Raw genomic sequence first — 15,277 nt, forward strand, 5'->3', positions numbered from 1 at the left:
GTGGAATATTTTAAACCAAGATCTTTGGAGGAGGGTAAAGAACAATATCAAAACTAAAAAAGAGCACTTACATTATTGTATGTGTTTGTATATCATATATAATCGTTAGTTTTAGAAACATTCCTCCCTACTAGCCATTCTTGAATTATTGAATACAATTCATGGAATATTTTTGTACCTGAACCTTCAGGGAGCGGTAAAGATCAATATCAAAACTAAAAAGCGCATAAACCCTGCCTTCGGGTGGTTTACGAGCTTAACCCTTGTGGGAAATCTTATTTATTTTTGATTCTCAACATGTTCATTTTTTGGAACTTAGAATTTTTTAACTTATATTTTTTTATTTTTTTGGAACTTAGATTTTTTTTCTTTTTGAACCTAGAATTTTTCTGAACTTATTTTTTCATTTTTTTTAGGACTTAGGTTTTTTCTGGGAACTTAGAATTTGTGGAACATAATTTTTTGAACTTAGAATTTTTTCTTTTAGAACTTAGAATTTTTTTTTTTGACTTAGATTTTTTTGAACTTGGAATTTTTTTTGTGGCGGGGGGAAAGAATGTTTTTTGGCTTAGAATTAATCGTTTTTTAATTGCATTTTTTGTGACAGAATTTTTAAAACTTAAATTTCTTTTAACTTGGAATTGTTCGTGGGGGGAGGGGTTTTTATTTTTTTGGAACTCAGAATTTTTTTTACTCACAGACACACAAACAGACGGACAAAAAGACATATCGACGGACAAAAAGATATAGACACACAGACAGACGGACAAAGAGACGCACAGATAGATAGAAAAAAGACACATAGGTACATAGAAAGACATATAAAAGGACAAACAGACAGACAAAAGACACAGAAACACACAGACATATATACAAAAAGACGCACAGGCGCACAGACGAACGGACAAAAAGACACACAGACAGACAGAAAAAGACACACAGACATACAGACCGACGGACAAGAAGACACAAACAAAGACAGAAAAAAGATACATAGGCATACAGACGGAAAAAAAACCATAGACATAGAGACAGACGGACAAAAAGTGAACATATACAAACACGTAAAAAGACACTCAGAAAAACATACATAAATAGCGACGAAGACCACACTGCCTTTTCATCATAAACAATAAGTAGAACAACAGGGAAATTCTTATGCAAGACAGTGAAACGCAACTTTAAATGAATATTTCAACCCTATATCCAAGGGCCGTCCTCAGAAAAACAACCGAAAAAAAAATATAAAAGAAACTCACATTAAAATTAAATCATTAAAACTGAAAACAAGTTTTTTAAAATTTTCAAATTGTTTTGGATATAGGGTCGAAATATTCAAGTAAAGTTGTGTTCCACTGTCTTGTATAAAAATTTCCCTGTTGTCCTAGTTATTGTTTACGAAACATATGCAAAAAGACACATAGACTCACAGATAGAAAAAAGACAAATATACATACAGACAGACATACAAAAAGACACATAAATACACAAACAGACATACAAAAAGACACATAAACACATAGACAGACAGAAAAAAGACACTTTTAGACACCCAGACAGACCTCCAGTTGCCCTCCAATCACCTTTGATTATGAAAAAGGGCACTAGCCCTTTGAATTTCCAATCGAATGAGCCGCTTTTGAGGTTTCCACGACAACGCTTTCTATAAAAACCTTATATGCCCCATGGCATAACTTGCAACCTTTGCCTTGAGGGCTGTGGGAGAGTGTCCTCCTCAAAAACATAATTTCTATCTGGAAATCAACTACGCTGAACAAAATGGCTATTTCAAAATTTTGATTGGATGTGTTCGGGGAAATGGTGGGCGTGAAAGGGGTAATAGTTCCCTTCCAATCACTCTGGACTATTGAAAAGGGCACAAGCCACTCTAATTTCCAATCGAATGAGCCCTTTTTGAAGTTTCTGCGACAACTCCTTGGATACGGAGTGCCCTGGTCTAAAGGAAAAAAAAAACAAATAAATAATACATTGTGCCAACATCGTTCTTTACTTAGATAGCGCGATTGCGCTGCCTATGATAACTTTCATTTTGAGAGTTTAGAGGATCTTCTTTGGGTAGAAAAATGCTCCAATTTCTTCAAAGATATTTTAATTTGTGGCGATCTTTTCATGTATACTTTTTTTGGTTACTTTTTTTTAATTTTGTGCATTTCTGTGCACCGAGGGTTTACTTTTTTTCATTATTTAAGACATTGAAGGAGAGTATATGTTTACTCATTTATAGATTTATGTTTTCTCTGTGATGATCCGTATGATGATAAAAGCAAAAGACTATGCGTTAACGACCATCCAGTCTAGCAAAATTTAGGGACATTTTAATTTTCTGGCCGAAAGATGGGAAACATTGCAAAGGGGAATCTCAAATCCCCGTAGTCCTGACCAAAGTAATCCCCATAAGAAATATGACACAAAATAAACCTTCCCACAACAAAGTCTTTCTTCATCGTGGGTTCGACGACCGACTCTGTTACATATATGTTTATTTTAACTTTTACGTCCTGACCAAAGACACAAAAAAGGGTATTTTTGAAAACTTATTGGAAAAATTTCAACATTGTCTCTGCCAAAAATTCTTAGCTTCTGTCTTATAACAAATTCTATTTAAGGAATTAAGTGCCCTCAGGTTATCGCGCATAGCAGTATCCAGCAACTAGATGTATGGAAATTGCAAACAATTGATATGGACCATCCCGGATGTAAAAAAAAATACATCACAAAAAAGCCTTAATCTCACCATTCCTCTCACTAAAAAACCTCAAACACGCAAATGTTGCCTTTGTTCGAGATAGGGTATTTTTTGGTAGTTATGACCATATTCGAATTTATTCATAGCACAATTTCAGAGTCTACGGATCTTTTTAATTGAGCCCCCCCCCCCTAGCATCACATAGAAGTTTCAACCTGATCTCCAGAGCAATTTCCTGCACATTGCAGATAATTTGAAAATTCAGGTGAACCTAATCTCTTTTTATTTACTCATGGTTCCAAATTGTTTCCAGAATATGCTCTTGTGAAAAATTGGGATATCAACCCAGAGAACCAGTCCTACAATTTTCTCTATTAAAACTTATCTGTGAGCAATGGCTGATTTTCATAATTCAAGGACATTGCCCCTGGGGCTGTTGGGGTTATGCTTCTCCAGGAGCATGGTTATTGTAACTACTGATGATTCTAAGCAAAAGGTGTGTCTCAAAATTTGGATCCAATATAAATAAACTACCAGGGGTGGGGTGTGTAGCGGAAATGGGCTCACTGGTTACCCTTAATGTTACTTTCGGCTCTCAAAATGGAAGAAGAATATTCAATTTCGAATCAAATGAGAACGTTACGTAGTTCCTATTACATGAAAAGTGGCCGTGGAAAATATACTTGCCCTTTTCTGGCCTTTTGTCGGGCCCGTATTGGGTGTTTGCATTCGTTGACTGAGGACTTACGCACCCACACATACCTTAAGGAATGTAATGGAAAAGACAATGATACGAAATTATACAGTTTTTGGTAGTATCACTTGAAAAAATAAAAAGAAAAAATAAAAAAATAAAAAAAAAAAAAAAAAAAAAACAAAGGTCAGCAGAAAGTAAGCTATTAAAACAGGACACCAAACAGCTTAAGGAGTTTTATCTTTCCTTTGAAGGTGCATCCACAGATTGTTGATTTTTAAATGTATACTGTCGAGAAGTATTGTTAAATTTAGTTGATTTGTGTTCACGGTTCAACGTGGTAACACGGATGAAAATGAACTACTCCCTTAAGGACTTCTGATTTTTAAACAAATGAAAGAAAAATCTTAGAATAATGTGGTTTTTATGTTTGAATAGACTCAAGTTGGGTATAGGGGGCAAAAAGTACTTTAGTATATTATATTGGTAAGATTATTCCACAAATATCTAGATTATTCATAGTTTAATTAAGTCTCATTAACTTCTTTGTGTGTCTCTTATCTTCTACGCTGTGTATACTTTCAAATATATTTTTTTTTTTTTTTTTTTAGGGAAAATGGATTTATGTTACTTCAAATTTAGCGAAATAGAAGGAACAATTGAATCACCCAACTACCCTCAGAACTACCCGAACAATGCTGACTGTCGAATCGACATTGCAAGAACATCAGTCAAGCAGTGTGGAGTTAAGCTAATAAGTAGTTAATTTTATATAATTTCTATTTTTTCAATTTTTTTTTGTTTTTTTTAGCAATTCGCTAATTTTAGTAAAAATGACAGCTCAAACCTAATCATACGACACTTAAAAAACGCTTTTTATGTGCAAAAGAAAAAGTCTTGTCCGCAGATATTGTTGTTATTGCACCAAGTTTCTCTGACTATTATAGAAGAAACTTTAAGTTCCATAAAAAAAGAGCCGTCAAGTGCAAGTACCATCAAGCTAAAAAACTAATATACCAGTGACATATTCAACATAAGACCTTTCGTATAAGATGCCAGAGCCTCTCTTGCCAAATTGACCAAAGGAAGTGCTCAGCGGGAAGGCAGAAGGTAGGGGAAGGTTATTCTTTCTCTCTCCCCCGAGAGTTGTTTGAAGGACCCCCTAGAAAATGTAAAGATGATGGAATAATTTTTTTCTAATTTCGAGTAACTTTGGGGGGGGGGCATTGTTCGGTTTCTTCCAGGTCTGATTTTCCCCACTCCAGACCTTATTCCTATAAAAAGTTTAGGTTACTTATTGTGCTTGACAAAAAACGAAAACATATAAAAAAATATAATAAAAAAATTAAGCATGAACAATAATCTCAGAGCAAAGAAGTGTCCCCTAGTGTATAAATAGTTATTGCAATTTTTCTGCTGCAATGCGTAGCATTTAATGCGAAGCGATTAATAATACGAGACTCACTTAACAGTTATTAAAGGGGACTGTTTTTCTCTAATAACTAAGAACAAATGGTTTGTCAACAAACAAATCACCTTTTGAAACTCCTCTTATTAATTCTCAAGGCTTTCAAATTTCAGGAGTCTAATTTCAGTCAGCAGACAATTCATGAAAAATAGTTAGGGGGCTGGAACGGGGGGAAATGAAATTCCCCGAAGTCGCAACCTATTTGGAATATAACCTTATTAAATGAAAAATAATCATCGAACGAAGCTTGGTATGCAAAGTATTATTGTAATTTTTCTTTCGCATTGCGTGGCATTGTGGCGAAATACCCAGCCACAATGTTTGGCAGAGGATTTGATACCTTAAAGGATCACCTTTAAGGATACCTTAAAGGATCTCGTCCATTATATACTCTTAGTTTTTGTGCCCAAACTGCTCAGAAATGATAGGGCGGTCTTGCTATATTTCTTAAAGCTTGGATAAGAGGTCCAAATAAATTACAGAAAACTAAAAGTGGAGGGCTACTTTCCCAGAAATTTTGTAAAACTCCTGTTTAGTGCCAGACATTGAGATATTTTGTTTTAACCAAACTTATATCACTAGAAAGTGGGAATTTTGGTTTTTCAATCAAACAGAGCAAAATTTTCTTTCGAATTTAAGGAAAGGGGAGTCCCTAAAATGCTCGAGCCTACCTGCTAGGAAAACGCTAAAAATCAGTTCCTAGGAAATATCACTTTAGCAGTTCCCTCTGGAAGCTATTTGGCAGTTCCCTCTGGTGCTACCTCCTTTAATTGAAATCCTTCCCGTCACAGGGGGACGTAAATTTCATTGTGCGTTCAATCAAATTTCATAGTCAAACCACATCTTCTCAATAGCTCTCGATGGTAGCTAGCCCCTCTGGTAGACTTCGCTAATTGGCTCTTTGTCTTTGAGACGACTCGAAAGATAATTTTGAGGCATTGAATCCCCTTAATGTAAAACAATTAAAAATACGAGACTCCCTTCACATATATCAAACGGGAAGGTGTTTCTCGGAAAGCTCGGAATCAACTGATTTGTCAACAAACAAATCGCGTTTTGAAACTATTCCTGCTTATGTTAGGCTATATATATATATATATATATATATATATATATATATATATATATATATATATATATATATATATATATATATATATATATATATATATATATATATATATATATATATATATATATATATATATATATATATATATATATATATATATATATATATATATATATATATATATATATATATATATATATATATATATATATATATATATATATATATATGTATATATATATGTATATATATGTATATGTGTATATGTGTATATGTATATATATATATATGTATGTATATATATATGTATATATATATATATATATATATATATATATATATATATATATATATATATATATATATATATATATATATATATATATATATATATATATATTGCAATTCTGTAACTATTGCAATTCTGGTTTGTTCTATGAAGGAAATATTCAAATAATAACTTACCTTCTTAAATATTTTATATTCCTATGTTCGCGTTAGATGTCTCTCTTTTGGTCTCTGAAATTTAAAAAGTTTTTTTTTGAAAATAGATGGCACTAAAACTCTGCAAAGCATTTAGCCAGTACTTACACTTTAACAAAAAGGTAAGCAATGAATCAAAATAGCCTGAATACTAATAAGCTGGTCATCATTTATGGTCACATCAACAGAGAACCTTACCTATTATATTTTTTTAAACGTCTGAAAAATTTGGACATGTTCCTAACGACAATTATTCTTACTGGTAATTAATTATTTATGATTATTTGTGTTCCAAAACAGTAGATAATTCAGAATTTAGATGGATTCTGATATTATGGATGTAGACTGAAATAAAGTGTGAGGCTCTTATTCTTAGGGGTGTAATTTGCTGTGGGTCAGGGGGGCAACTGCCCTCCCATACCTCTTTTCCTTTTTTGTTACTATACGGCTCATTTCTCCGTTTTCACTGTCATTTTCATTTGATTTGGGTAAATTAGCTCCAACTTTACCCCCCCTCCAACGATTTTTACGAAGTTTCACCGCTGGTAGTTCAATATACAATTCCCTGCTTGTAATAAAGCACCATCCAGAGAAAGTAACTAGCATCATCTGTAAAACACCGATAATTTAATATAAAGAGTCTATCAATGCATAAATTGTCGATTAATGGAAAGTAATGTTGTTTAGAACTTTAGACCACAGATAAAAGAAGCAAAGCTGATAAAAGACGAAACAGTTGATCAATTCAAATTTATTGATGATCAAATTTATTGCTGATCAAACTATTGCTGATCAAATTCAGCTGATCAAATTTACTGGCCACATTTTTTTAAATTTTCATTCAAATTCTCTGTGGCCAATAAATTTGGTGCTTATGCTCATCTGTATTCGTTCTCTTTCAAAAATGTTTTCATGAACGTAGCCTGTTAAGAACAAGCTTATTCAGAACGTTTGATTCTTAAAGAAGAATACAAGAGAATTTAAAATAATACGAAAAATAATCAAAATTATCTCTTTTATTTTTTATCAGTTTAAATACTATCCTTAATAAATATTATTAAATAAAGATAAATTGAATGTTTGGATTAATTGATCGTTTAATGAACATGGCCTGGCTTGAATTCACCAATAGGCCCACTAGATCCGAGCCTTGGTGGTGTACAATGCCGGTGGCGCAAAAACTGGACTGATGTGATTTATCGTCGAAGTGTCAGGTGCAATCCGCCGCTGCGCTGCCTATTCACAGAAAAGCGATTTTAAAAAACACAAGAGTTTTATTGCCACTTATAAACTGGCATATGTCTCCCAACATTGACAGCTGAGAGTTCGGTATCACCTCTCTCTTTCATTTCTTTTGACTCATCAATTGTGTTCTGTTCATTGCTTCCATCATCCCCGAATTCTTGGGAGAAACCCTGAAAATCTCGCAAGCGTCAAAATCGCTTGGGCCTAGAAGTGTCAATGCTATAAAACCAGCCCTGAACATGTAAATAATGTCTTCAAACACATAACACCGTCACCACAAACAAAACAGAATTTTTTTTAACTGTGAAAAAAACACCCTGAGCCTTGGCTATTCTACTTTTAGCATCTTCACTGCTCCCGCCATCTTTACTAATAATGCTACCAAGGTAAGTGAAACTGCCCACCTGATCAATCTTTTCGTTACCCAACGCCACCTTTTCATATTCACTTATTCCTAGCCTTAGTGACCTAGTCTTCTTAACATGAATCTTCAAACCTACTCTAGCACCCTGAACTCGCAAAACTTCCAAAAGTTCATTCATTTTTCTCACACTTCCATCTAGGATGCTTAAATCATCAGCAAAATCTAAGTCCAAGAGACTTTTCCCTCCCCATTTGATTCCGTGGTCCCCCATTGCCTTTCCTGTACTTCTTAAGACAAAGTCCATCAAAATAATCCATATAAAGGGGGATAGAACACAACCCTGCTCAACTCCTTATTTAATACAAAACCAGCTGCTAACCTCATTTCCTACCTTAACCGCAGCAGTGTTATTTTCGTACATAGCACTAATCACTTTAATGTATTTGTCAGGCATACCATACAAGGATAAAACCTTTACTAAAGCTCGTCTATCAACAGAATCGAATGCTTGCTCATAATCTATAAAATTGAGGAACAAAGTTGTTTGACAACTCAGGCACTTCTCAATTATCAAACAGTTCGTGGTAACGAACTGTAAGTAAGGAGCGACCCGGCTCAATGGTAACCGAAACTCTATAAAATGGGTTTTTGATACCAATAGATACATCAAAAGAATCAAATTTCAATGCTGAGTTCAAATATATAGTTTTCATCAAGTTTAGTGCTACCCATCAAAAGTTACGTGCCTGAGAAAATTTAGCTGATTTTCAAAAAAAGGGCGAAAGACCCTCTAAAAGTTATATAACCTTAATGAAAATCACACCATCATATTCAGCGTATCAGAGAACCCTACTCTAGAGGTTTCAAGCTCCTATCTACAAAAATGTGGAATTTTGCATTTTTTGCCAGAAGAAAGATCACGGATGCGTTTTTATTTTTATTTTTTTTTTCCCAGGGGTGATCGTATCGACCCAGTGCTCCTAGAAGATCGTGGGTGGGCTCATTGGAACGGAAATTAAAAGTTCTAGTGCCCTTTTTAAGTGACCAAAAAAAATGGAGGGCAACTAGGCCCCCTCCAACGCACATTTTTTCCCAGTCATCCGATCAAAGTTTTGAGATAGCCATTTTGTTCAGCATGGTCGAAAATATTATAACTATGTATTTAAGGATGACTTAAGTCCCCGAAGTCCTCGGGGGGAGGGCTGAAAGTTATGAACTTTACCCAATGGTAACATATGGTATTGGTTATTGGGAAGTATAAAGACGTTTTCAGGGGGGATTTTTTTCTGGTAGTGGGGGAGGGGGTGGGTTGGGGGTTATTTGGGAGGATCTTTCCATGAAGGAACTTTCATGGGGGAAGGGATATTGCTATAAAATATATATAAAATTGAGGAACAAAGTTGTTTGACAACTCAGGCACTTCTCAATTATCAAACAGTTCGTGGTAACGAACTGTAAGTAAGGAGCGACCCGGCTCAATGGTAACCGAAACTCTAGAAAATGGGTTTTTGATACCAATAGATACATCAAAAGAATCAAATTTCAATGCTGATTTCAAATATATATTTTTTATCAAGTTTAGTGCTACCCATCAAAAGTTACGTGCCTGAGAAAATTTGGCTGATTTTCAAAAAAAGGGCGAAAGACCCTCTAAAAGTTATATAACCTTAATGAAAATCACACCATCATATTCAGCGTATCAGAGAACACTACTCTAGAGGTTTCAAGCTCCTATCTACAAAAATGTGGAATTTTGCATTTTTTGCCAGAAGAAAGATCATGGATGCGTGTTTATTTTATTTTTTTTTTTTTTCCCCCAGGGGTGATTGTATCGACCCAGTGCTCCTAGAATATCGTGGGTGGGCTCATTGGAACAGAAAATAAAAGTTCTAGTGCCCTTTTAAAGTGACCAAAAAAAATGGAGGGCAACTAGGCACCCTCTAACGCATATTTTTTTCCCAGTCATCCGATCAAAGTTTTGAGATAGCCATTTTGTTCAGCATGGTCGAAAATATTATAACCATGTATTTAAGGATGACTTAATTCCCGAAGTCCTCGGGGGGAGGGCTGAAAGTTATGAACTTTACCCAATGGTAACATATGGTATTGGTTATTGGGAAGTATAAAGAGGTTTTCAGGGGGGATTTTTTTCTGGTAGTGGGGGAGGGGGGTGGGTTGGGGGTTATTTGGGAGGATCTTTCCATGAAGGAACTTTCATGGGGGAAGGGATATTGCTATGAAGGGGCGCCAGATTTCCCAGCATTCTTTAAAAAAAAGACCAGAAATCAAATAAAAAAAAATAAGTTTTTCAACTGAAAGTAAGGAGCAACATCACAACTTAAAACTAACAGAAAATATTACGTATATGATTGGGTTCACCCCCTAGTCAATACCTCACTCTTTAAGCCAAAGATGTTTTAGTACTTTCATAAGAGCTATTTATTCTAATTAACGGCCTTTGTGACTAAGGGTCATCTTTAAAGAACAAAATTCGAAATTTAGCTTAAAGAGCAAGGTATTGACTAGGGGGCGAATTCCCTAATATACGTATTTAGAATATATGAATATAGAAGTTCGTTACGTAAGTTAATTCGTAGGTTACGTATATTTATTGCTAATAAAAACGTTAGTAAATAAAATTAAACAAGTTTCGAGAAAACCATATAACCTAATAAAAGTAAAATTAATATAAAAATTTTGTTGTAATTATTAATGTACGGTGAGCCAAAATCAAAACCTGTATTAATTCAAAAACATTCAAAAATTCAATAAAAAAAAAACAAGTTTTTTTAACTGAAAGTAAGGAACGACGTTAAAACTTAAAACGAACAGAAATTATCCCGTGTATGAAAGGGACTGTCCCCTTCTCAAAGCTTCGTTCTTTACGCTAATGTTTGACTTTCCCACAACTCTTTTTTTTAAACAATAAAAAAATTTAGCGTAAAGAGCGAGGCGTTGAGGAGGGGACAGGCGTTACGGAATAATTTCTGTATTGGTATTTCTGTATAGTATTGGTTTTGGTTTATTGGAAAGCCATTTACCACAAGAAAAGTAAAATTAATATGCAAATTTTGTTTTACTTATTCAGTGACGGTAAGCCAAAATAAAAGCTGCATTAACTAAAAAACGATCAGAAATTAAATAAAAAAAAAACAAGTTTTTTTAACTGAAAGTAAGGAGCAACATTAAAACTTAAAACGAACAGAATTTATTCCGTATATGAAAGGGGCTATCCCTTCCACAAAGCTTCACACATAACGCTCAAGTTGTTTAGTCTCTAGAAAAAAAAAGTTGTGATAACGTGTCAAACTGTATCGGAAATAGCGCGGCGGTGTGGAAGGGACCGTCCCGGTTCTATAAGAACTCATTCCTTGGCGGGCTATTTGTTAATGTCGCTCCTTACTTTCAGTTTAAAAAACTTTTTTTTTTTATTTGATTAACCTAAGAGTGAAAATTTTGTCAACATATCCTCTACCTTTTCTAAAACCGCACTGTTCTTTTCTTAAAACTTTATTTACAGCATCTCTCAGTCTAAAAAGTATCATATTACTAAGTAATTTGCTACCTACAGAGACCAGACTAATGTCTTGATAATTACCACACTCACTCTTATCACCTTTCTTATACACTGGCTTAATTAGGGTTTTTCTAAAATCGTTAGGTACCTCCCCTTTTTCCTAAATTATATTCATAATCTTTATGCTAAAGTTTTTTATTGGTTTAAAAAACAGAGTTGTGAGAAAGTCAAACTTTAGCGAGCGAGGCGTTGAGGAGGGGACAGCCCCTTTCATATACGGAATAATTTATGTTCGTTTTAAGTTTTAACGGCACTCTTTACTTTCAGTTAAAAAGAGTTTTTTTTTTTTATTTTTGAACGTTTTTGAATTAATACAGGATTTGATTTTGGCTAACCGTACATGAATAATCAAAACAAAAGTGGCATATTAATTTTACCTTTATTTGGTTAAATGGCTTTCTCGAAACTTGTTTAATTGTATTTACGAACGTTTTCATTAGCAATAAATATACGTAACTTATGAATTAACTTACGTAAGGAACTTCTATATTCATATATTTTTAATACGTATATTCGGGGGATCGCCCCATAGTCAATACCTCGCTCTTTACGCTAAAGTTTGAATTTTGTTCCAATTCTTTAAAAATGACCCCTTAATCACAACGGCCGTTAAGTAGAATAAATAGCTCTTATGGAAGTACTAAAAAATATTTGGATTAAAGAGCGAGGTATTGACTAGGGGGTGAACCCAATCATATGCGTAATATTTTCTGTTCGGTTTAAGTTTCGATGTTGCTCCTTACTTTCAGTTGAAAAACTTGTTTTTTTTTAATTTATTTTCTGATTTTTTTTTAAATAATGCTGGGAAATCCGGCGCCCCTTCATAGCAATTTCCCTTCCCCCATGAAAACTTCCTTCATGGAAAGATCCTCCCACAAACATCCGACCCCCCCCCCACTACCAGAAAAATTCCCTCCTGAAAACGTCTGTGTACTTCCCAATAACCAATAATATATGTTAATATTGGGTAAAGTTCATGACTTTCAGCCCTCCCCGTCAGGACTTTGGGGGATCAAGTCATCTTAAAAGACATAGTTATCATATTTTCGACCATGCTGAACAAAATGGCTATCTCAAAATTTTGATCGGGTGACATTGGAAAAATATGAGCGTAGGAGGTGGCCTTGTTGCCCTCCATTTTTCGGTCACTTAAAAAGGGCACTAAAATTTTTATGTTCCGTTTCAATGAGCCCTCCTGCGATATTCTAGGACCACTCGGTCAATAGGATCACCCCTGGGGTAAAAAACTAAAAAAAAACAAATAAACACGCATCCGTGATCTTTTTTCTGGCAAAAAATACAAAATTCCACATTTTTGCAGACAGGAGCTTGGAACCTGTACAGTAGGCGTCTCTGATACGCTAAATCTGATGGTGTGATTTTCATTAAGGTTCTACAACTTTTAGGGGGTCTTTCCCCCTCTTTTCGAAAATCAGCCGAATTTTCTCAGGTGCGTAACTTTTGATGGGTAGGACTAAACTTGATGAAACTTATATATTTGAAATTAGCATTAAAATCTGATTCTTTTGATGCATCCATTGGTATCAAAATCCCGATTTTTCGTGTTTCGGTTACTATTGTGCCGGGTCACTCCTTACTTACAGTTCGTTACCACGAACTGTTTGAAACTCCTTAGAAAGCAAGTGACGTCCTAAAAAAGCCAACCTAATTCATTTGGAAATCCTGGAGGTGAATATGCAATTTGACCAAGCGAGGAGCAACCTCCAAATGAATCTCTTTTGATTGCTACTCTTTCCTCGGGGAAAATGGAGGGCTCCACCATATTGAATACATGCAACTTTAAAGGGTCCAGTGACTTGTAATTAACACTTGCGTAGTTTATGACACCTTTTTATGTTTGTACTGAGTTATACGCAACGGTTTGTTGGCGTTGAAGATTGCGACGGCGTTGTTTTTCTAATGTACTTTTTATTTTAGCAATTTAGTTTTTTAGCACTAAGTTTTTAGTACTTTTAAAAAAGGCTTCCTATTCTCATTACAGGGCTTCTGGCTTTCAAGAGCCGTTCACAAGAAATTGGGACAAACAGTCGAACTTTAGCTTAAAGAGCAAGGTTTTCAAGAAGGGGGCAACCCCTTCATATCCGGAATAATGTCTGTTTGTTTTGGTTTTAACGTTGCTCTTTACTTTCAGTTGAAAAAACTCGTTTTTTATTTATTTTCTGATCGTTTTTCAATTAATGGCTCACCCTCCAATGAATCTGGCTCCAATGAATCATGAGCCAGTAAATCTGGCTCACCCTCCATAAAAAATTCCCTTCCCTCCCGGGAAATTCCTCCATGGAAAGTTCCTCCCACGAAAAATATACGCCCCCCTTCATATAAAATTGCATACAGATTAATCCATTCCTCGCTGAAAATCCATCCCCCCCCCCCGTAACTATTTTTATGAACGACTCAGCCTGAAAAATTCTCTTAGCATACTTTTATTAAGAAGACTTTAAATTTTAATCGTTTACGAACAAATAAACCTTTAAATAAGGATAAGTCCATTTATTAGACATTGAAAACAGATACAAAAGTCTGGATGTTTATATCACACCTACAGCAATTGCCATCAACACATATACTAAAGCATTTAAACTAAAACTAACAGATTTATACACAACAAAATAATTACTTCCGGTTGATTCACTAGATTTGTCTGAGAGAATTCAATAACTGGGTTCATCCAAAGTCTTAAGTTTTTAATTTTCTTCTCTAATATTGCCTAAATGTGAATTAAATTTCTAATGAAGGCGGCAAAATCTTCTTCGTCTTCTAATTGCAAAATAAGTGTTGTTGTATTTATAGTTATATGCGTGATTGGTCACATCTCCCGTTTATACGACGTATTTTAGACGTAATAACTTAAACTAGGTATTTTTCCCAACATCACACTGCTTTTTTAAACCAAATCTACCCCGGGCGTTTCCCCCTGAAAAATTCCCCCGGACAGTTCCCCCTGAACATCTCCACATTAAAAACTCAGTTGGCAAAGAGAAAGTAAGACAAAAAAAAAGAATTTCGCATAGGAATTCTGTCAAATCCCCTAGTGGAAAATTTCTCCTGGAAGTTTCAACCACGGAAATTTCTCTCCCCACATAATATATCCCCAATCAAAATCCATTCCAAGCACAAAATCCCCCCGCCCCTCCTCGAAAAATGTCTGCATACTTCCCGATAAAAAATGCTATACGCATTAATGGGCAAATTTGATGACTTACATCCCTTTCCCCACGGGCTATGGGGGGTCACGTTAACTCTAAGGGCATAGTTATTGGATAATTCAACTATGCTGATCAAAATGGCTATCTCAAAATTTTGATTTGACGAATTTGGAGAAAAAATGGGTATGGGATGGAGGCTAGTTGCCCTCCAATATTTTCGGTCACTTAAAACGGGCACTAGAACTTTTAACTTCCATTCGAATGCATCCTCTCTTGATCTTCTAGGACCATTAGCTCAATTCGATTATCCGTGGGAAAGACAAGGAAAAAAAAATAACAAAAAACAAACAAAAAATATACACTCATCCGTGACCTTTCTTCTGGCAAAAAATGCAAAATGCCATATGTTTGTACATAGGAGTTTGAAACTTCTACAGTAGTGTTCTCTGATACACTGAATTCGATTGTGTGATTTTCACTAAGGACCTTGATTTTTAAGG

At 34.8% G+C, this 15,277-nt stretch overlaps 1 protein-coding gene across 1 annotated transcript in view; it reads left to right on the forward strand.

Moving 5' to 3' along the window:
• LOC148941017 (neuropilin-2-like) overlaps positions 1–15,277 on the forward strand; it is a 115,138-nt gene that overhangs the window by 63,947 nt on the left and 35,914 nt on the right. The window contains exon 3 of the mRNA XM_089104957.1: positions 4,013–4,159. Within this exon, the coding sequence (XP_088961083.1) occupies positions 4,013–4,159 (147 nt within the window). The remainder of the gene's footprint in view (positions 1–4,012; positions 4,160–15,277) is intronic.

This window comes from Artemia sp. Qi Xiang Cuo, chromosome 19, assembly GCF_049724085.1.
Source record: "Artemia sp. Qi Xiang Cuo chromosome 19, ASM4972408v1, whole genome shotgun sequence".
Lineage (NCBI taxonomy): Eukaryota > Metazoa > Arthropoda > Branchiopoda > Anostraca > Artemiidae > Artemia > Artemia sp. Qi Xiang Cuo.